The sequence below is a fragment of the Fulmarus glacialis genome, unplaced genomic scaffold (assembly GCF_000690835.1).
Source record: "Fulmarus glacialis isolate BGI_N327 unplaced genomic scaffold, ASM69083v1 scaffold5178, whole genome shotgun sequence".
NCBI classification, from domain to species: domain Eukaryota; kingdom Metazoa; phylum Chordata; class Aves; order Procellariiformes; family Procellariidae; genus Fulmarus; species Fulmarus glacialis.
Window position 1 is genome coordinate 1 of NW_009230006.1, and position 22,335 is coordinate 22,335.

Below are 22,335 nucleotides of genomic sequence, written 5' to 3' on the forward strand. Positions count from 1 at the left end.
ATTCTATGATTCTATGATTCTACATCCCTCCCAGAGATCCCTTTTAGATATAGACAAGCCAAGTGTAATAAACAGTACTGTCATCTTCAGATAACTCACCGCTTTGAGTCTCCTTTATAAGAGGTCTCTTCTCCTTGATAAATGCTGCTAGTACTATTGTGTCCATTGGAAGTGTGATTCTTTCTGATATAGCTGTGTCCGATAGATGTAGTTGTATTGCTACAGGAGTATGCTTATCGGTAACTGTATCCATGCTAGGACAGTTTTTCTGGTTTAATTAAAGCAAAGTAAGTATAACAAGCATCCTCAGAACAATAGTTGAGATTTTCTTTCAAACTTGCAGAGCCCAGTGAGAAATCTGAATTTAGTAGGTCAGAAGTATAACTTCATTAAGATAGATTAGAAATCAAATCTGTAAAGAAAAACACAGTTGTCTTGGTTTTGCAGCCATCTCTAATTAGCTGTAGGTCTGAAAAGCTTTGAAAACCATGGGACTATCCAGGTATAATCAGGAACATAAAGTCTTCTGGCATAGACCAGAAATATCATGGCTTGAGTTTGAAATTCCAAAGGCTGGTAGGTATTAGAACAGTCTGAAGTAGTTGCAACCTGAGCAGTCTGGTATGGAGTCACTGAGATGCAATAAATCACCATCATAATGCTATTTTTTACAGAGTGAAAGTAAACTTTCAAGTGTCACTTTTGGTACTGTGATCAAAGATTTCTTTTTGCCTCTGCTTAATCTCTTACATTTTACAACTGCTCTCTTCCTTAATAGCGAGGCTCGTTTACAAATGTGCTGTCCTGCTTCCCAACAGATGTCACCTGGCTGAACTTTACATTACTGCATGCTGTCTCATGCCCAGCCCATCCCACACACACATATGCTGGCCTCCTTGCACAAAACCACGTGCAGCACCCCACACACAGTTCTGGAGACATTCTCTCTCCCTCTCTCTCTCTCCCTCTCTCACACACACACACTCCCGGAGCTTTACACCTTTTTCCTCCTGTTTCATCTTTTAGTCACTTCTTAAAGATGCTGACAGTGATTTGTTTGAGGCAGTCGAAACCTGAAACATTCTGAAAAGAAACATGCTGAAAGAGAAACACATGGGAAGAGAAAAAGCTCGTAGTAATTTTCGTTGTATCACTTTTGCACAAGGCTTCATGTGTGGTGAGTGACTGATCTACATAAGGATGCTTCAAATAGAAAAACATCATAGAAGAAATTTTAAATCCTATGTAGAAAATAAGAGCAAAATTTCCCTCCTTTCTTCCCTCTGTCTCCAAAATATGCTTTTCCACCCCACAGCCAGCCCCAAATTTAATATGAGGGTCTGTGTGGGCTCTAACACATACGTGAGGGGGAGTGCACATGAAGTACCAGTCAGTAATAATCTTTCTTTTTTTTTCCTCCTCAGTTTGTTGCTCAGCCAAACTGCCAGCAGCTACTAGCAACACTTTGGTATGACGGTTTTCCAGGATGGAGGCGGAAACACTGGGCAGTAAAACTCTTGACCTGTGTCACCATTGGACTGCTATTTCCTGTGCTATCCGTGGCATATCTGATTGCACCGAAGAGCAGGCTGGGACTGTTCATTAAAAAGCCATTTATAAAGTTTATCTGCCACACTGGCTCTTACCTAACCTTCCTCTTCATGCTCCTGCTGGCGTCGCAGCACATCGTCAGGACTGACCTTCACATGCAGGGACCACCTCCCACCATCGTAGAGTGGATGATCCTGCCCTGGGTTCTAGGTAAATCAGAAACACAAAAATGCCTGAGCCACAGTCGCCTGACTCGCACCCATGGCAACTGTGGGGGGACTCATTCCCGATCTCAGCATCATCAGCGTGTAAAGAGATTTGGCAGCCAGCTTCAATAACTGCATAAAACAGCTGGGCTCCTTCTGGAACAACGGATCCTGTTGGCCTAGGGCTCTTCTGCTGTTCATATTGCCATCTGACATGCCTTTAGACAAGACCCTGAGTAAACTGCAGCAAATGCAGCTCTCCCTGCTTCCCCATGCTCTGTGCAAGTAACGAGTTAGGAATTAGCTTCTGGGTCATGCTAGTAACAAATAGCGTCACTTCGCATGCTGGCTTAGTTCTGCTGGCTGGTACATGGCAGAAGGCAGCTGAGAGCCTGTCTCTGCTTTCGCCTTCTCACTGATCTGCACCCGGAGCCGGTGTGCAAGTACCAGGCCCGTTTATTCCTGTGCTCCCAGGCTTCCAAATAGCCTACAGGAAGGCAGAAAAGGGAAGATAAATCTCACTCTGCCGTATGCCTCTGGGCTGATAAACACTGACAAAATCAATACCAAGTGCTCTAATATAAGCAGGAGAAGGAGGGAATATTTATTATCAGAAGGTTAAACGTGAGGCTCTTATTCCAGTCTGGCTTGCCCAGCCACAACTGTGAAGAAAAGGAGGTGTCTGTGTTCCTGAGGGCGGGATGTATGGGTGAGGTAGTGAGATGCGTGGGAGAAAGCAGATGAGCCACTGAGGGAGAAGAGCAGAGAAGCATAGATGGATATATTTTTGATGAGAGAGAAGTATTTACCCTTCCAAACTGAGCTCCAACACAACAGCAAGTGAAAACCTGTGGACTGTGGACTCCATTAGAAGCGTGATCTCTCCTCTAAGCTCCCATCTCCCTTGCTGTGCCATTAACATGTAGCATCACTGTGAGCTGAGGTGTTACTAGGAGGCCTGCTCACAGGCAATGGTTTCCACACCTTTATAGCTCTCCTCCAGCCTCTGTCCGTACAACCCATGTCAGTTCAGTGCAAAACCCCAGTGGTCAGGTCACAGAATTGCAACTATCTAGTAGGAAAGCCACACTGATGCTTTCTGAGGACACCTCTCACAAACCTCAATCTCTGGAGCTCTCCTTACGGCTCCTCAATGCTTCTCATGGGTCCACCTCTGCTTTTCTGTGCCTGCTGGCTCTCCTCTCCTGGTAACACTGGGCCCCAGCTCCTCGTTTCTGTGGTGGCTCTCGATCAGGCTGGTTCTGTGCTGAACGAACCTAGCTGTTCCCCACGCCAAACCTAAAATTGCTGATGGAAAACAAGGAAAGAAAGAAAGAGTTGCAAACCTGTTCACAAATCACTTTCCATCGTGACCCAGGGCACTTTGCTCCTTGCATAGCTCTACCACAACTTACAAATGGTAACTCAAGCCTCATTATCTTACTGAACTAATTTATGGCATTAAAATGCACGTGTTGGTAGAAACTTCAGAATAAGCTGAGAAAGTTAAATGTCTGTTCTGAGCTTAGGTAATCTCTTCACTTTATCCTTAACTTCATGGTTAAAATTGAAGGAAATGGTAGGCATTTCAGCAAAATTGATTTGCAGGTGAAAGAAGGATAATCCATTAAAAAACCCCTTTCAAAATCACCTCTTACAGCTGTCTGCTCTTTTTGAGTTCCTTTGTTTCGGATAAATAGGGATACTGTGGGACTGTTTATTAAATGGAGAAATTAGAACAGTTTCACCAGATTAAGGGTTGTTGTTTAAGAAATATTTTCCACTATAAAAGGAGAGAGAGAACAGGCACACAGCATTGCTGTAACTATAGTAACCAGCAATGATAACTCACTATAAATCCAGTGTATGAGTTCTTCAGCAGGCTCCTCTCCATTGATTTATTTTATTTTATGTTTTTGTGCGCATGTGAAGATTTGGAGGAAGCTGTAATAAAATTACCTTATTGGCCTTAACATTATGCTTGCCTGACCATTGACCTGCTGGCTGGCAGCTGAAGAGCTAAGATTGATATTTGGATGTTTGCAGCAGTTCATTTCAACATTATCTGCTCTTCAGATTGAACTTTCAGGTCCTAAAACTGGCGTTGCAAATAACATTTCAGTGACCACTGCAGTATCCTGTGGTTAGATATGGGTAGCAATTTGGGTAACTATATTGGTAATGCACCTGGAGGTGTATTTTGTTGTTTTTTTTTTCTTTTCACACATGTTTCAGGTCTTCATTCAAGGATAATGTTGTAAACTGGGTAATTCAGAATATCTGGGTGCTCTAAAGACATTCTCAGAAGCATATTGGTGTTGAAGGAGCCTAGCTGCCATTTGCTTTTTAATGGGACTTAGGCTTTCAAAAATACTTGAACAGTTCTACAATAAAGGACATATAAATTACTTAAAATTAGAATTGTATGCCAGGTGAGTTTAGCAGTCTGGTAATGAACTTCAGAAGCTACCCCTCCTGCTGCAAGGAGGTATAGTGAAGGTTAGCAAGTGCCAAAAATTATTACCAGAAGGCATTTCAGAATTGAGACGATGGGCTCTGGCTGCATCCTCGAGAACAAACATTCACCTCGCAAAACCCATAGCCATATTTGACATTAGGCGAGTCATTGCTGAGAGAGATGCGATGCCAGGCTGCAGTGCCCTTTTTTGTGCCGAGTCCTACCTTTTTTCACAAATAGTCCCTATGGGCTTTTTGTGCAGCAAGATGCATAAATACAGTGACTGAGCATAGAGAATGAATTCACTTCTTCCTTCTTTGGTGTGATATTTCCAGGTCAGTGAGGAAATACACTGCCATGCAGAAGCTGGTACTAGTGTTGCATGTTCTGCAGAGAAAGTCAGGGAGAATCAGTACTGTCCAATTGAGCAATGAATTACTTATAGTTTCTATGAGAGCAGACAATCTATTAGAAACTATACCAAATACAGTTGCTTGAATAGTTTATTCATGTAGAACAAATTTCATATGAGCCAATCCACTCATACTAGTTATAATTAACATATGTTTCAAGCAGTCTCCTTATGTGTATATCTGGAGCCCTTGGATAGGAAACCTAGGTCTTTTTCATATCTCTCTAGACTACATTCCCCACAGAGTTGTAAAATGTCTTATAATCAGCAGTATTATACTTTGTAGAAGACAGGAGGGATGAGACATTTCTTCCAAGCTGTTAATTTAGAATTGTCTTTTATTACATCAGATATACACAGTGCTTTAATGGCAAATAATACCTCGTCATGACAATGAACTCTCTCTCTTTCTACAGGTTTTATCTGGGGAGAAATCAAGGAAATGTGGGATGGTGGATTCAATGAGTACGTACATGACTGGTGGAATCTGATGGATTTTGCAATGAACTCCCTCTATCTTGCAACTATCTCCCTTAAAATTGTTGCCTACGTCAAGGTACAGTAACTTGGAAGAGAGAATTCGTAACTTGCTTGTAAGAAACTGTCAAAATCAAAATTACAGATCAAAGAGAATAGCTGCTTTTCAAGCAGTCCAGTTTTGAAAATTCACCTGAAAAGCTTATTAATTTGTTTGGACAATGATCATCCTTCCCATCCTGACTCTTTGATTAAGACTGAAGTAGATTGTTTGAGCATTGGGTAGAAGTTTCCCCACTTCCTGTCTGTTTTGTAGCTACTCAGTTGCCAAAGATATGTCTGTTTTCCATACTGACACTGGACCTCTTTCAACAATGCTAGACATAGTGAAAACATGATTTTTAAATAAAAAGTAAAGGAAAGGCAAGAATAGGGTTATCTGAAAATGTCTACAGCCAAGATTTGTAATCGGTAGTCCTACAGATCTGTAGATTACTAATCAGAAGTTTGTGAAAAGTCTGCTAAGAAAAGCAAGCCTGCTAGTAGGAGGCTTCCATCTAATATAAAGGAGTCACCTTATTCTCTTCAATATATAGTTTTTAAACTATAGGCAAGAAAATGACAAACGAGCATGCTGGAGCTTTAATATTGTGTAGATTTTTCACTGTCGTGTTCCATTTATGGTGAGAATGCACATCAGAGCTCATCCTCAAAAGCACCTTCCACATTTATAAACATCTGATGCTCCAAGTTAGCTTACGCACATGTTTTGAAGCCAGAGGACGGCCTGAAGCACTTTCCTCCTGTCTCTCTTTTTCAAACATACAGACAAGACACACATGGCCTCCTGCAAACTTCCTTATGTAATGGCTCTCTTTGACTTCAGTTGGAGCTGCGTGCTTGGCCTGATTATTTTCTTGGTATGAATCAGCAGTAACTTCACTACAGTTAGTGTAATTACACAGGTGTAAATCAAGTAACTGGAGTCTGCTCTTTGGCCACTTATGCTCTTTCTAGTTTTCCTGTGCTATTGTGTTAGTTTTGCCCTGGTAGAAGGATATTACTACTTTTAGCCCAGCTCCCAGGACAAGCACTTCCCTAAAGCAACCTTGTTTAGTCCCGCCCAAGCAGGTGTGCAGGTGGAGAGGAAAAGAGGAGAAAATTTCACAAAGGTCATTGACTCCAAAATGGCAAGGTTTTTATAAAAAACTATTTAGCAAGCAGTCCTGCTATGGTGCCTTCTTAAAATCCAGAAGGCTGCATAGTGGTGAGTTAGTTTTTCAAAGGGAAAAGCTTTAAGATAGTTGCTGCTCCCTGAAGAAGCAGCTCTGTAACAGCATCAAAGCAGGAACAGATTACGTCTTTTTTCTCCCAATGTTCAGAACCAGTGAGGAAATTACAGACTTGAAAGGTTGGTCTTTAAACTGTGAGCAATACAAAAAAATGCTGGAAATTGTAAGATTCACGAACAAATCTTAAAATCTAAATCTCAAAAAAGAACAATCTTGTTCTTTCTCTTTCTCACACACAAATTACTAGAAGAGCTGTGCATCCACAGATTTATACAGTCACATACTGAGATTAAATTCATAGCCAAACCACACGTACAAAGAAAGTACAGCTTTGTTTATATACTCTGTAAGAACTACGGAAACTTACAGGCTAACTACAAAGACCTATATGCCAGCACACAAAAGAATGCTTGCAGGAATATATCTGTTTGAGTACAGATCAGACCCACTTGGATTAAACCTGGCTGATCTAAGGTCTACAGATTTACACAGTCACATACTGAGATTTAAACTCATAGCCAAACCACACGTACAAAGAAAGTACAGCTTTGTTTATATACTCTGTAAGAACTACGGAAACTTACAGGCTAACTACAAAGACCTATATGCCAGCACACAAAAGAATGCTTGCAGGAATATATCTATTTGAGTACAGATCAGACCCACTTGGATTAAACCTGGCTGATCTAAGGTCTGCTCCTGATAAGGACCAATGTCAGACAATTCTGAGAGGTGCATAAAATCTTACATAGGAGTAGTTCTGAAACAGCATGCTCACAGAATGACCTTCTGACCTATGTCACTTACAGGTTGCAATATGCTCTGAAACATGAAGATTTATAACGTTGATAATGGCTTCAAAACCTTTTGCAACACAACTTGTAAAGATTTTTGTTGTTTATTAAACAGCCCCGAGCTGGAAGAGGCTGGTATATATGCCAATATACCATATTCTAACACTTCTTAGAACTTCAAAGGATTACATGGACATTTAGCTTTCTGCCAAATATCAGAAAAATAAATTGCATACTGACACTAATGTTTTCCATCCTTGTTTTTATGTGGAGACTTCTTTTTTCTTGATTTGACTGGTTCCAAGCCCTGGCCCTAATATTGTCCAATACCAATGAAATCTTCAGGCTAATTATAGGGTAAAAATACTTTCTTCATCAGTTTTCATTTGCTGCATTGAATTATCATGTAATGAGGAAGGCTAAATGTGACTGCCTGGCATAACTTATTTTTACTATTCTGTATACATCTCTGCTGTGTTTCATTTTCATCTTCTGATGCCTAACCCAAACAACTCCAGCTTTCCCAGATACCCAGCTTCATTAGATACCTCTGAAATCTTCTGGTTCTCTACTACCTATGATGCTAGGCTGCTCTGAAGAAACTACTGTTTTCCAAGCAAGGACAGACTATCAGTTTATAAAGGACCAAAATATGACCCTAACAAGTTGCTTTAAAAATAGATACGAGATGCAGCAGAAGACCCTGCTTTTACATGCAGTCTATGCTAAACGCTAGCAGAGAGCCCCTGGGCTGCTCTATCCAGCCAGCATGCAGAAGAGAATTGCGAACAACTGTGCAAATCTGCTCTCTAGGCAGGGGAGGCTTTCCGATCACAACCATCCGCCCCCACTGCTGGATATTGGCAAAAAGTTAACATGTCTGCCTGTTTGTAAACATTTTAAGACCCATCTTCAAATCAAGTTATCAGACTAGGCCATGATGTTCATTTAATAAAGAACAGTTTGGAAATGTCAGAAGCAATCAGAGGTCATGCTGAAATGCCTTTGTATCATGTCTCAGCTCCTCCATACACAGGAATAGTTTGAAATATCAACTTGCTTTTAGCTGTGTCCTTGAAAAATTGTCCTTGAAAAAAAATTGTGAGCTCGTGTATTGGACCTTTGGATTTAAATAGAAAGTCCCTGCAAACTCTGTCAGTGTGATATTGATACCATTTCCTTTTAAAAGGTACAAAAATAATTTTAGGAGTCCTAAACACGCTGGCTACGCTATTAGCTATATTATTCTAAGTACACTTTTGCCTTTTTATACATATTAAATGAGCAGAGACAAATGTTAAAAGGACAATTATTCCTTGATGTTAAAATGTCTTTGACTTCTGTTTTGCCCGTGTAGTTAAGCGAGAGTAGTTACATTTATACAACCAGCTCTTTTGTATTACCTATTTGCATCTGGCTGCGCTTTGCTCAGAAAACGCTTCTGCTTTTACAGTTACATTACGAACCAAGTTAATGTTATAATTGATGCACTCAAATGTATCCAGTGTTTCAGCTGTAATTATGACCTCTGCTTTAGCAACTCTCCTAAAATTGCCATGGCAAATTAACTAATAAGAAAATTAATATGAAGAAGCATTTTGGTTCTGGGCTGTGGGCACTTTTTTTGAGATTACTAGGGAAGGAAAGCATCCACTTCTTACGCTCAATAGTTCATTGCTTTCCTTCTTCCCTCCCTTCTCCCTCCCTCACATTCTTCCTGGAAGAATGTGCAATCATATTTAGGAGGAAAAAGAAAAAGAGGTAATTGGAAATTTCCTACCTGAACCTGCTAAAGGGCAGTCTGAACCCCTTTAAATGTTGAAAGAGAAGGAGATTGTGTATGAACCCATGGACTTGAAGAACCCACAAACAGTGAACTCAAAATTCAAAAGGTCTGTTTTCTAAATTTAGTCTAAGAACAGCCAACATACCAGAAGCCTCTAAAGAAAAGCTAGTCCCACAACTATCCGTATCAGGGGGTCATAATCTAGTAGGGAGAGTTCATAAGAAGGCATCATTAAACCTAAGTCTCTGCCCTGATCAAGTCAGCTTCAATTCTGAATCCTGAATGTTAGTCTGACAGTAGCTGAAACTCAAGAGTTTAAAAGTACTTCTTGTGTCACCAGTACCTGCTTAGTATTTATATGTGCAGTATTAGTATTAGCAGGTGTGTCTTTTTTGAGTTATCTCAGAGTAATTACAACATAATTCACTTTTTTACGCTTGTTATTTCTTTCAGTATAACGGTTCTCGTCCAAGGGAGGAATGGGAAATGTGGCACCCGACTCTCATTGCAGAAGCCCTCTTTGCAATATCCAATATTTTAAGTTCCTTGCGTCTCATATCCCTGTTTACAGCAAATTCACACCTGGGACCCTTGCAGATTTCTCTGGGACGCATGCTGCTAGACATCCTTAAATTCCTTTTTATCTACTGTCTGGTGCTTCTGGCTTTTGCCAATGGACTGAACCAGCTTTATTTTTATTATGAGACCAGTGCCTCGGAGGAACCCAACAACTGCAAGGGGATCCGATGTGAGAAACAGAACAATGCCTTCTCCACGTAAGACCTCCTTTCCTTCCTGTTTTTAAGGCTGACTTCCACTGTCCCCTGTCTTATCTGCCTTTGCCCTGTCTGTCACTGCACTCAAAGTGCCTTTATTTGTTCATTCGCAAATATCAGGTGAGCTGGTTGACTATGCGGGAAAGGTGTGAGTTAACTGGGGCACACATTCTGCTGAGCTTTGCTGTCAGAAAGACTCTTACTTAGGTCTGGAAGTGGGAGGCAATTGTTTTAGTTCTGGACCAAAGAGTCTCCCTACATGACCCTGCAACTTAAATTTTATTATGGCTACATACAATTTCAGTATATTTGAGTATATCCTTTTGCCATAATAATTGTTTTGTCTGATTCCGGAGGAAACGAGGGGAAGCTAAACAAAATGTAGAAAACAAGGGATAAACCGATGAAAAAAAGGTATTAATAAATAATGTGATACAGCAACAACAATCTCACCTACGTGATTTTTATGCATGCATGATGTTGCAGGCTTCTCTGATTTCCTTGCAGTGGGGAGAGACTAAAATCCCAGCAAAATCCTTTTTGCTGGAAATGCTGGTACTTTACTGAGATGTTGGCATGGAAATTGCTGTGATGACAGCTGGCAGGGTTGAAAGAGATAGCACATGCTGAAAAATAACATGAATTGTCTTTCTAATGTATTTGTTTTAATTACTAATAGTGGAAATAATTATAATAATCAGCCCCCACCCAATTGTTCTTGCTCCTTGCACAGTACTTAAAACACAATGGGAAGAGAAATAAATAAAGCACGGTCTAGAAAAAGGCCTACGCCCCGCAAACAAGCAAAACAAAACTGTTGTCCACCACTTTATGCTAAATTAAATAAAACTTGTCATAATGCCCAATAATTCTCCACCCTTCCTCAGCTGAAGGCTTGAGGTTAAGAAAGGATTTGTGACATATTTGCACTGTTATCAAAAGCAGATGATGGCTGAGGCCACATGACTAGGTTGGAAGAGGAAAGGCTCCAACGTTGTCCTGTGGCCTCCCTCCTTAAAAGAAGTGGGAGATTTTTATGGGATAGAGTCCAGCCTTACAAGAGCATCATGACCTCGTAGACCAGACGAGCTGCCGTTTTCTACTGCAGAGCAGGAACACCATAGGCTTGATTAATTTTCTCATTAAAACCATCTATATCTGGAGGAAGTGAATGAAACTGCTCTGTGCTAATGAAAAACAGAATTAAAGACTTCAGTCTTTTTTCTATTTTAATTGCCTCACATGCCCCAGAAATGTGTTGCACTGCCCTTGCAAAGGAATTAAATAACAAATACTATTCCTTGATCTACGTCCATATTGATGCAGCAGCCAGAGGGAGAAATGTTGGGCAAGCACAATGTTTGTTAAGTGGCAACTTCTAGCTCAGGAAGGGTCAAACCCACAAAGTTCAAAGCCTGCCTTTCCCTGGAGCTACGGTGAACAGATGTATTCAGTTCTGCATTCTGGTTTGGACCTGTCTCCATTGCAAACCAGTTGTTTTACAGATTTCACTGTCAGCAGGTTAGTGGAGAAAACAACAGCAGGATTTGACTAAAGAAAAAGAGCTTTGGGTTAGCAGGAAAAAAAAATCCTCAAGTCTGTAAGAAGGTGTAATATCTTGGGAACTAGAAATGGTACAGAACTACTTAACAGAAAGTGTGCAGATCAGCTTAAATACAGACCACAATTTCTCCCACCCTAACATTCAGTTTAAACCCCCTGCCAAGGAGAATGTAGCACAGAAAGGAAATTGAGGGGGCTCAGCCTTTATGGCAGAGGTTTGTTTAAAACAAAATCGCAGTGGGAGGGGATCCATTAGGACTGAGATCTCCTGGCAGGGGACAGAATGCTCTGCAGTTACTTTTTGTTTGAGACTTGCTTAAGAAATTTATTTAACATGTTCTTAAAAGTTTAAATAGTCATTATTAACACCCCCAATACGAGCTGACATTTGGCCCTTGAGCAGATGCACAGCATGGGTGACTGGCTAAGAACGAGCAACCTGCAAAATGGAAAATTATATTGTTGGGCTGGGGAGAGCAAGCATGGCTGGAGAGAATTCAAGTCAGAGCTGGTGTTACCTCAAGTTTGCTCATAGTTCATCCCTAATGAAAGAATAAATCAGTACCCTTTGATTCCTACCAGCATTTCTAGGCAGTCACACAATAAGATCTAATTTTGTAAGGGAAGGAAAAGCAGGACGCCACTCGTGTTTGTACAGCTTGTTTAAAATGTGACACCTATTTACTGGCGCATTATTTCCTATTACTCCCAAAGGATGGGTTTAATATTTTCTTGGTGAGGAAATTTTCTGCATTGCAAACACAGATCATGGAAAAGTAATATTCCTTTGTGACAGCAATGAGGTGAAGTCATGAATAATTTAAGGTTTTATGCTTTGGCCTCACCATCCCTTAGAAAGCAGAGTGTCTACTGCTTAGGCAGACAATTTGAAAATATGTTTATTGCTGTGATTCTGGCAACTGGAGGAGGGAGAAGAGAGGAAGAGGAGGAAGGGGTGGAGGAAGTCACACCTTATTGCCTGCTGTGTCATTCTCACTGAAGGGTCACACTGATCGCTGGGGCCATTTCTCCAGGGACTGCAGGAGGTCCGGAGGGTTCCTGTGGCAGAGGGGGGCACTTGCTCTCTCTAAGCTGCCGTGGAGAGCAGTGGAGCTTTGAGATTTCTCCTGTTTGCTCAAGATCCAAAATATATACTCGGCAGGAGGAGATAGTCTCTCAATCACAATTTCCAAAATTCTTTTTTTAAAGCTGCTTCTCCGAAGTAGTGTGAGCCGCACCTAAAACACTTACTGTGAAAGAGATTGTGGTTCTGGCCTGTCACTAAACACTGAGGAAAGAGTAACTAAGCCTTTCTTCTATGCAGAAACCAGTTGCTGGCTTTTTTTTACATGTCCACATATAAATATATTGGCCTTAGTCTGAGCCCAAATTATACTCCTGGTTAATACTGTGAATTCAGAGCAATGCACTGATCACTTCTAAGACTGATTTCAGTTTCATGACAGGAACCTCTGTCTCCCCTGAGCCTACAGCCTAATCAGTACTTTTACTGCTAATAGTTAAAATAAGTTAAAGGATAGCTAGCACTCTTCCATTTTTAGTAGAGAAATGCTTAGCATTCTTTGGTTAATCCTTATTTTACCACCTCACTTATTTAATAAATCTAACAAACAGCCTGACTTCTGGGAGAAAGGATTTTTGCTTTAAAGAGTCTTTATAATTTTGGCCAGTGAGAAACATAAGATATGTCCACACAATATAAAGAAACTAAATCCCTAGGTAAAGCACGGGGGTACATGTGGAACAGAAGCCCAGAGAAGCCGGGAGAATTCCTGGTATGTCAAGTAAAGTATCTGAATTATTTGTATTGATTTTTCTATAGGAGCATTTGAAAATATCTACCAACCTCAGGCCAAAATGGGAACTCTTAAACAGGCATATAAATGTCATTTTTTGATGATATAAATGCCGTATTTTGGAAAGCCAAAACAAAGATGCCCAAATAGAGCAATTATTTAGATTGCTGATTATGTATTTGACGTGATTGCGAAAGGTCACTTGTGTCTGGCTGAAGCAAATAGAGACCTGGGGATGATCTCATCAGTTGTAAAGCACAGTGAGGTCAGGTCTAGTTCATCTATGGAAGGAAGACTTCAAAAGAAGAAAACCTCTCCAGCTGAATTAATGTGATGACTCTCTCTCATCTGAGTCATTACTGATCAATTGTTGCAGCATGCTACTGAGGGCACTGCACTGTGGTGGGTGGGAGCTGCTGCACAAACAAGCCATAGCGACCAGCATTTTTGGCCACGTGCATTGCTGACAGACGGGGTCTTAGCACACTGGCCTGGTTCACTTGCAGCTGAAGTAATTGCAAGCGCTCAGCCTATGCTAGAGCAAAAGGTGCAAGTGGACGTGATTTCTCGCATCTCCTGCCTCATCGTGCCTCGTTGTTGTGCGCTATTTAACTACTACGGTCATGCTGTACTTGGGGATGGGTTCCCTGAACATTTAGTCTGGAGACATGTTAATGATGCAGGCACTGATTAAACAGGAGAGTTTATGTCTATAGATAACAGCAGTATCACAGCATGGCAATTTTAATTAGAGGGAATATACTGAGGCTGTTCTTTGCATGTGCGTAGAGTGGGAAAGAGAACCTTGGGTTCCTTCAGGGCAATTAGGTTCATTGCATCTCACAAGGATGTGGACAGGGCTCTCAGACAGGTAGCAAATGGTGTTGATGTGACACAACTCTCACATGCATTGGCCAATGGGTCACTGTGGCTGGAGCGCAGGCTGCCTCTCCGGGGGAATAAGTGGCTGCTGTACTGAGCAGCCGCTCTGTGGTGTCCCAGGCTCCCGATGTCTATGTGTTCCCCACCTGAACACTGCCTGAACCAGGCATTGTTGTCCATTCCCCAGAGTCAGGTAGTCAAGTAAAAATCTGGTTTTATTTGCAGACTTTTCGAGACCCTCCAGTCACTCTTCTGGTCTGTGTTCGGTCTGCTGAATCTCTACGTCACCAACGTGAAAGCCAGACATGAGTTCACAGAATTTGTTGGGGCCACTATGTTTGGGACCTACAACGTCATCTCCCTTGTTGTGCTGCTGAACATGCTCATAGCCATGATGAACAACTCCTACCAGCTCATCGCCGTAAGTTATCTCATTCTCTCTCTTTTTGCTTTTATTTTTCTCCGTGCGCCTCATCTGTTTGGTTTATACCAAGTGTGTATCTTCTGGGATGCTGGAGACTGCTGCCCCCAGTTTTTGACAGCAGATCGTTGGGATTTCTACTCACTAGCCTGAATCATGCTTGCGGAGGAGGTTGTGCTGTGTTTGTAATGCTTCTTAGCTGGAAAAGGCTTACCAGCTGTGATGTGCCCTTGCCTTCTCCTGTAGAGCAACCTCACTGATCACCTTGTCATTAGCAGCTGATCTACTTTGTAGCAGAGAGGGTATACAAAGGGAAGCCTTCCCACTGCTTCCTGATGTTTGGTTTTAATTTGGGGGGTGGGTGTTGGTTTTTTTTTTTTTTCCTCTCTCCTATTATGATTTTCTCATTTGAAACCATGTGTGTCAGGAGCCCAGTCCTGTAATTTCTTATCCCACAGTCTTCCCACTGAAATTAGATCATTTCCATCTGTAACACCAGCCAGTCTCCTGGCAGCTGAATCTGTAGACCCATAATCTCAGATTCCTGAGTAACTTCAGTGCAGGATGGATCTGAGCTGAGGCAGCTCAGGGCTGCCAGTTGGCTGTAGAGCCAGTTTCAAACTTAACTTTATCTTAAATTGAATGTTCAAAACTGGTCTCTCTACTGTAATCTCATTCTGTGTACCTAAAAGCCAATCTGTACATTGATGATTAGATTTGTCAACAGATTGAAAACTAAAGCAGCATGGCTCTGCATTTTAAGGCTCTTCAAGTAAGCTACACAGAAACAGTATAGAAGGAGGCTAAATCCTGTGCTTCAGGTAAACCAGTGGGCACTTACTTTCCAGTTTTGATGCCTAACATGATAGGTTTAGAGATAGTGAGGTGATGAAGTGTTGCATCATCTGTGAACAGAAACAGGAAAGTCATTTGTGTCCTCAGCTGGTCACTCGGAAGTACAGGCAGAGACAAGACTTCCTTCTCTGCTTTGGATGAGTCTTGGATTTACTCTAGAAGATAGCGGGTAAAACAGAGAAAAAAAGAAGCAGCACCAGCTCTCCTACTATTTCTGTTCCCAACTTCTTGGACAAATCTGTGGGGAAATGTATGGGTGAGCTCCTTCCCTGGCCAAAGCACACAGAGGAGAGTATTGAGTTGTCTGCTTGAACAGGTTCCACAACTGCTATTGATCATCTGCTGATTCAAGTGGCTCCTAAATTTAGTTATCTAGTCAAACTGAGCACAGACCCAGTCAAATCGGTGATACTTTTGGAGATCTTATCTTTATTACGTTAAAAAGTATGAGAAAAACTGGACCATTGACCTTCCAAGTGAGCAGAAAAGCAGCTTATCACAAAGGCATCGCTGCTTTATCAGTCTGTTTCAATGCTTTAAGTGCTTTCTCTTTGTTCAGTGCTACTCCACATTCCAGGGAGACTGGAATGAGAGACAGAAAACAAAGATATTCTCCTTGGCCATTTTCTCCCATTCCCCTTCCTTTATTGTCATCAAATAGGCTTGTCACCGACACAAAGCCCAAACCTTAGATTGGCATAATAGCAGTATTTGCTATTCACTGGGATACAAACCACTCATCATTCTTTTCCCTGAATAATTTGAGTGATGCAATGACACATTACAAACAATCCCACGTGACTTAGAGAGACCCATCATAACAATTAACTGAAGTGAATGGTCCAGAGTGGACCTGTTGTATTAATGTTTTTGTATATGGAGCAGTTGGGAACAGTGAATTGCTCCATCAGAAAGTATGCTTGTGAGAGACCTGAGGGTAAAGGACTGAACTCACCAGATAACCTAGGCATAACACGCAATTCAGCGTGCAGCGTGAGCCCCCTCCTCAGAAGAATGATAGTGAAAATGCTACAGGATACTTCTTTGTCACTTAAGCTGTCATATTGCAGTTGCTACTGAGAGCAGTGACATTTCTTGGGAACGCAAGATGCAGTCACTTCCAGCCTTTTCTCGTGCAGTGCTTGCAGCTTGTTTTTTGAAGCTAATATTTCTGTACGCTCACAGCATTCTGTCCGGGACAAGTTTTCTTCATACGTCTTTTAAGGGCAAACATCAATTAATCTCCTCCCTGAAGAAAACAACTCATTAATAAATGTTGAGCTTTACAACTGTGGGTCGTTTTTTAACCTCCTGTAATCAGGTCTACCCCTTTCTGAATCACAGTAGACTGGTTGCTAGACTGGGCGTTTCTTCCTCCTGATATTTATATTACATTGAATACACATGAAATGACAGCATTCCAGGGAGGGAGGAGGGGAAAGGACCAAGAAGCCCTTGGAGTGGGGTGGAGGTCTTCTTCTCAAATACATCCGTAGGAAATCTCGTGCCATGTGCAGGACTCTGCAGAGAAATAAAATGAGCTATACATCAGGGATTAGAGTGCATCTGTGCTTGTTGATTTCCCTGCAGTGAAGTGGTCAGGACATCTTAATTAATTCCACTTGTTAATGAGCCAGTGGCACTGCTGCAATGCAAACAGTCTTTCTCCCCTCCTTTCTTCCAGGGACAAATATGTTAATGCATTTGTAGCAGTTATTCTTTAGGTTAGCTTTTCTCCATTGCCTCATATATACATGAATTTCTGCTGTGAGGTTAGAGAAAGGAGAATCTAAGCTGCTCTTCGTTGTGTCTCCCCAGTATGGGGGTTAGGGCTTGGTAGTTAATTAAGCACTGTAGGCGCACAGCATGAAAACACAGGGTATCTGTGGAAGACAGAGCAAGGCAAGCAAAGAGTAAAACCTCCACGTAGCTTTGAGTGATTCTTGACTCACAGAAGGAAGAATTTTTCTGCCATATTTTTGTTGTTTTTTTACTAAGCTATTTCAGAGTTCAATAAATACATTTTTCTAGGGGTACCCTGAAGCAGTTTCAATATTGATTTTTTTCATACAGCCCATTTTTCTCTTTTGCCAAACTATTGTCAAGAGCTGGTTATGGGAGATACTATGTTTCACCAACAAAGCAAACAAAATCCAAATGCACACCAAAATTTCCATACGCTTTGCACTGTTTCAATATGTGAAGATCAGAATGTTCTGTACAAGCATCACAGAATGCAACTGGATCTTACGCACTACCGGGTCTCTCATCTCAGTACCTTCGCAGACGTGACAGAAATACCATCACCTGATGAATATAAGAGGAATATGTCATGATGACAAGAGAAAGGACAATGGAACTTACCTGAGAGTAGCCAGGTGGCTCCATCATTCGTAAGTGGCAGAAAGTACAGAGTGGGTAATGAGGACACTATATGTGATAGGCTGTTTCTCATAGGATTGCCACTTGGCTGCGTCTGAAGTTATACGAGCCTTCTGCCAGTTTGTAGTTTGCTCGAAACGATGTGATAGTGGGTGTTACTGGGGGCCCTAGGGTGCAGGTGCATTTTGGCCTTTCTGGTGCCTTAGGGTGCAGGTACATTTTGCAGGGAATTAGCAATCTAGGCATTTTTTTCTGAAAGCACGTTCCTTGTGGACACATCAGTGATATTCTGGGAAGTCATGCAGGAATTAGTCACTGGAACTGTACCAACAGTTCTGACTCTGCAGTCGCAGGAGCAATGGGAAGCAAAATCGATGACAGAACGGCAACTAAGACCCATCTGCAGGAGGAAAACCGTAGGGCTGTGAACTCGTAATCTGAGTTCCAGGTGAGTTAAAGCGATAAGTGGCACACAACAGCACTGCAGCACTAGGCATCCCACTGACATATTAAGGAGAAACGTAAGCACTTGCAGCTTTCAGATGTTTTAGGAAAGTACGATGCTTAATACCTCAGGGATAGCAGCACACCAAAGTAGGTCTGGGAAAAATTACCTCTAACTATGGTGCATGAAAGTGAAGGTGTTACAGCTTCGAGTGCGTAATACATGGTGTACGTGTGATGTTGCAATAATGACTTCACTCTAGCAGTATGTATTAAGTTACGAAATCGTTTTGTAAATTGTATTTTGTATCCTCCTGTTGGTTTGTATGTCTGTTATTTCAAGCTAGTTCATCTCAGACAGCTGTTACTGCAAAAGACAGCTGCATGTTTAATTTTTTTTAAGTGTATCTCTGCCAGGAGAGTGTAGGACCAAATTGAAACCTAGTTGCCAGTGTTCGGATTGAAGAATTACGTCATTGGGACACCAAACTAGGAGTGCAGTTCTAAATGATGGAATGAAATAGAGTGGATTAGCACATATTGTGGAGGACAAGAATGAAAATGATAAATATTTTGCATAGTAAAACAAAATCTGTACAGTAAACAGAAACAGTTGGTATGTGCAGCTAAAATAAGTGATCACTTTCAGGAAATTTTTACTCTAAGTGTAGGGCTGTTGTACATGGAATTTTCTCCATTTTTGCAGAGTAAAGAGCTTAAAAATTAAAGCACAGAGGAATATAAAGATTTTTCAGCTCCCTATTACATTCTTTCCAAGATGACTTTGGATTTCCCCCAGGAAGTAGTATCAAACTTTTCTTGATCTACAAAGAACAAGAATGCCTCTAGTTTTCTGCACCAATTGAACTCCCTCAGCACCATGGCAGTAATTGCTACCCAGTTTAATTCACAACAGCAGCAGAAATTCTCTTCCCCACTGTGATCTATGACCCTTAGGACTGTCAAAAAAATGTTGCACCTCCTCTGCTTGCACGACCTGCACAGTTATTACTTGGTGGTTTTGCTAAGGAAGAATTTTATGAATCAATAAATTTAGTTCAAGATACATAGCTGGACAGTCCCTGCATGTGGTAGGTTTTGGGATAGCAGATTGTCCCCCTATAGAGGTAAGGCCAGCTCCAAAGCCTCGCTCAAATCTAAGCTATTGTAAAGCATCAGGAAGCGTTCATCTCACAAGCCCCATTTCAGAACCATTAATTTGAATTTCTTAGGAGAAATTGAGATATGTTTGTTTTTTAATTCTGTCATACAGCAGGAAATGAAATTATGCTCTTGTTATACTCTTGTTGCCAATATGAGCTGGGATTAATGTCTCTTGAAGCTTTTTATGGTGTAGCAAAACAATAGGCTCTAGAAAGGGGATTAAATGGCTCTTCTTTGGTTTGCCGGCTGAATGAAATATCACTGTTTGTGCCCCAGTTTTATGGCCCTCAGGGGCTCCAGGTGACCAACATACACATCCTGCTGGTCACTGCCCATGCGCAGACTCTGTGTTCTGGGTGCAGGTAATACGCTCAAGTCTTTTCTTCATTCTACAATGCAACTGTAATTACCCAAATCTCAATTATTGCGCTCCCAAAACTCATCTGTGTCATCAGTAATAATTAAGTGAAATTGCAAATTCTCCTGAACTTACTCGGTGCCTTCTGTGACATTTGGACGGGCAGATTTCTGTTACATTTCCCCATGGAGTGTGATACGTGTGAAGAAATGCTGGACCCCTGCTCTCTAGTTCCCTCCTGAGCAGTGGTAGCACATCTTTAGAGGAGTGGGATTCATTCCCAAGGCTCGGTGCTCTCTCTGGAGCTTCTGACTGGATGTGGAGGACTCCCAGCAGATTTTTATTTGAAAGTGAAGGGAAATACGTTGCAGCAGTGGTGTGCCGTGATGCTACCATACAGCAAGAGGCCTGTGTGTGAAATTAGCCCTGGAGCCTCGCTCTAGACTGGCAGGCAGCTTAATTGCTTTTTGTTAGCAAGCTAAAGTATTCATTTGAAGGTGTAGAACTGTTTGTCTTTTTGCTGGCTTTAGCCTAATTACATATAACCCATGGACTTGAATCAAGTTGTTAATATTCATCTGGTGTTTCCAGAGCCTCTAAATGGAAGCACTCAATGTGCTCTGACTTCACATGCTCCATCTTTCTTCTGTTGTTAGACCAGACAAAGCTAATTCTCCATCCTAGGGCCCAATCCTGCAAACCCCTGCTCATACAAGTATTGTCAGCAGGATCAGAAGGTTAACGCTTTCTGTTGTTTTTAATCTTAGAAACCCCAGATATTTATCTGACCCTGTGAACCACCATGGTCAAACCACTCCGGGGCTTATCAGAGGAGCAGAAACATTACATTTAAGTAAAAAAAAAGATGAGCCTGCAATCTGTAGATGACCCCTGGCTAATTTAAGATATTACAGGGAATTTGCTGGCATTTATATGTGTGGGTTCTGTTTTCTTTGGTGTAGTTAACACACCAGTGCCCTGCATGACAGGTCAATAATTCTCTGCCCGTTACGTGCAAAGCAGCACAGCAAGGTTTGCTTTTGCTACTTGATAGAAGTTGAAGTGTCCAGATGGAACCACATAGGTTGCAGCCCCCTGCATTATCCCATCTTTTATTTAGGCCTGACAAGCTCAATTAGCATTATCTTGTGCTTCTGCATCGAGGGGGCTTTTGTTAAAAAGGCAGAAGAAAAGAGGAAAAGTGAAAGATGAAGGAAAAACATTACTGAGGAAAAAGCAGTGAAAAACTAAAAGGGATTTATCTGGGAAGAGCTTTCACCTGATATTGAGCAATGGGAACAGCTACGTTAAGAATCCTCTGAAACGTTGACTTTTTAAGATGCCAGTGCTTCACAGATTTCCTTTTCAACAGGCTGCAATCTAGCAATTAAGTTTATGCTGATTATATAGGTGAAACAGGATACATACAACTCCATCTAGTTAAACGGGAAGATGTCTAATAACTTGGATGCTGTGCTGTGGCTCCTTGTCTGCATTTCTGTTCTTCAATCTGGTCCCCTGCAGCTCCTTAGATGCAGACCCTGCTCTCAGAATCTGGGGCTTCATCTCCTGAATCAGTGCTATCTGCACGGCTCAAGATTCACTTAGAGACCTGAGCAATCTCATATATTTATAATGGTTCCCTTTCTTTTGGCTCAAGGATATATTTAAACTATTGGGATGTTTAGCTAGGATTTTTCATTTTTGAGCAATTTTTCAATTTTTGCCAGCTAAGCTCATGCACTGCATTTAAGTGACTATGCAAGTAGGCTGACTTCCAGAGGTGTCGGGCACCTGCTTCTCCCACCGGTACTATGAGCTTTACAGACTCGGTAAAAGACATAGTCCAGCTCCACTCCTTCGCTGAGGAAAGGCAATTTATGACCAGTCATAAAAGAGCAAAATACTAAAGCGTTTGATACCTGAATACATGTGCATGGTTTCATTGCTTAACTATGGAAGTTTGGGAATGATCATTTTATTCTTTTGGTTACTTGAGGAAAGGATATCAGGGCTGTGTATATATGTGCATAAAAAGGTTATAAAGCCTGAGGAGATACAGTAAGGCTCAGAGCTTTGATTCAGGGAAATTCCAGCAACACATGAAAACAGCTCCCAGGGTCAGACCAGTAATGAATTTACTATGTTACTACCCGTCTGGTCAGCTCGATGTGACCAGATATTCTGGTAAGCATTTTTGTAGCGTAGGAGTCAGTGGCAAAAACCATCAAATGTGCTTTGTGATTATTCATAATCAGAGTTCAGATCTAAAAGTTACAAATGGCCATAACTAACACATTAAATAAACTGTTAGAACTTTAAATACCTTTGTCGCAGCTGACGTCACATTTCGCAGCTGAAAACACATCCTTATAATGGCACGGACTGGATCCTGGGATCTGAAATTCACATGTGAATCCAAACTGGGATTTTTCTTCTTGGGACTAATTTGTCTTGGAAAAAAAAGAAACAAGAAATAAATGAAGAGGGGCACAGAGAAGTACCTGATTCACGGGCATGTGTAAATTACTTGATTTTGACCTGGCTGGAGGTAGTTAACATTATCAGCACAGATGCACCTTATCTCTCTGACTTTGAGCATGAAAAGAGGCTCTTATCAGGCAGTGATAAAGGAGAGAGAATGGATGGCAGGAAGAACAAAGCCTTAGTGATATCTTTCTCGTTGTTTCTTCCTGC

At 41.4% G+C, this 22,335-nt stretch overlaps 1 protein-coding gene across 1 annotated transcript in view; it reads left to right on the top strand.

The window, feature by feature from the left end:
• Window positions 1–1,424: 1,424 nt before the first annotated feature.
• The window catches only part of LOC104081341 (short transient receptor potential channel 5-like), a gene marked incomplete at its 5' end in the record, with an annotated part of 33,096 nt that continues 12,185 nt past the window's right edge, over window positions 1,425–22,335 (top strand). The window contains 4 exons of the mRNA XM_009584048.1: window positions 1,425–1,761; window positions 5,044–5,183; window positions 9,430–9,752; window positions 14,240–14,435. Of these exons, the coding sequence (XP_009582343.1) occupies window positions 1,425–1,761; window positions 5,044–5,183; window positions 9,430–9,752; window positions 14,240–14,435 (996 nt within the window). The remainder of the gene's footprint in view (window positions 1,762–5,043; window positions 5,184–9,429; window positions 9,753–14,239; window positions 14,436–22,335) is intronic.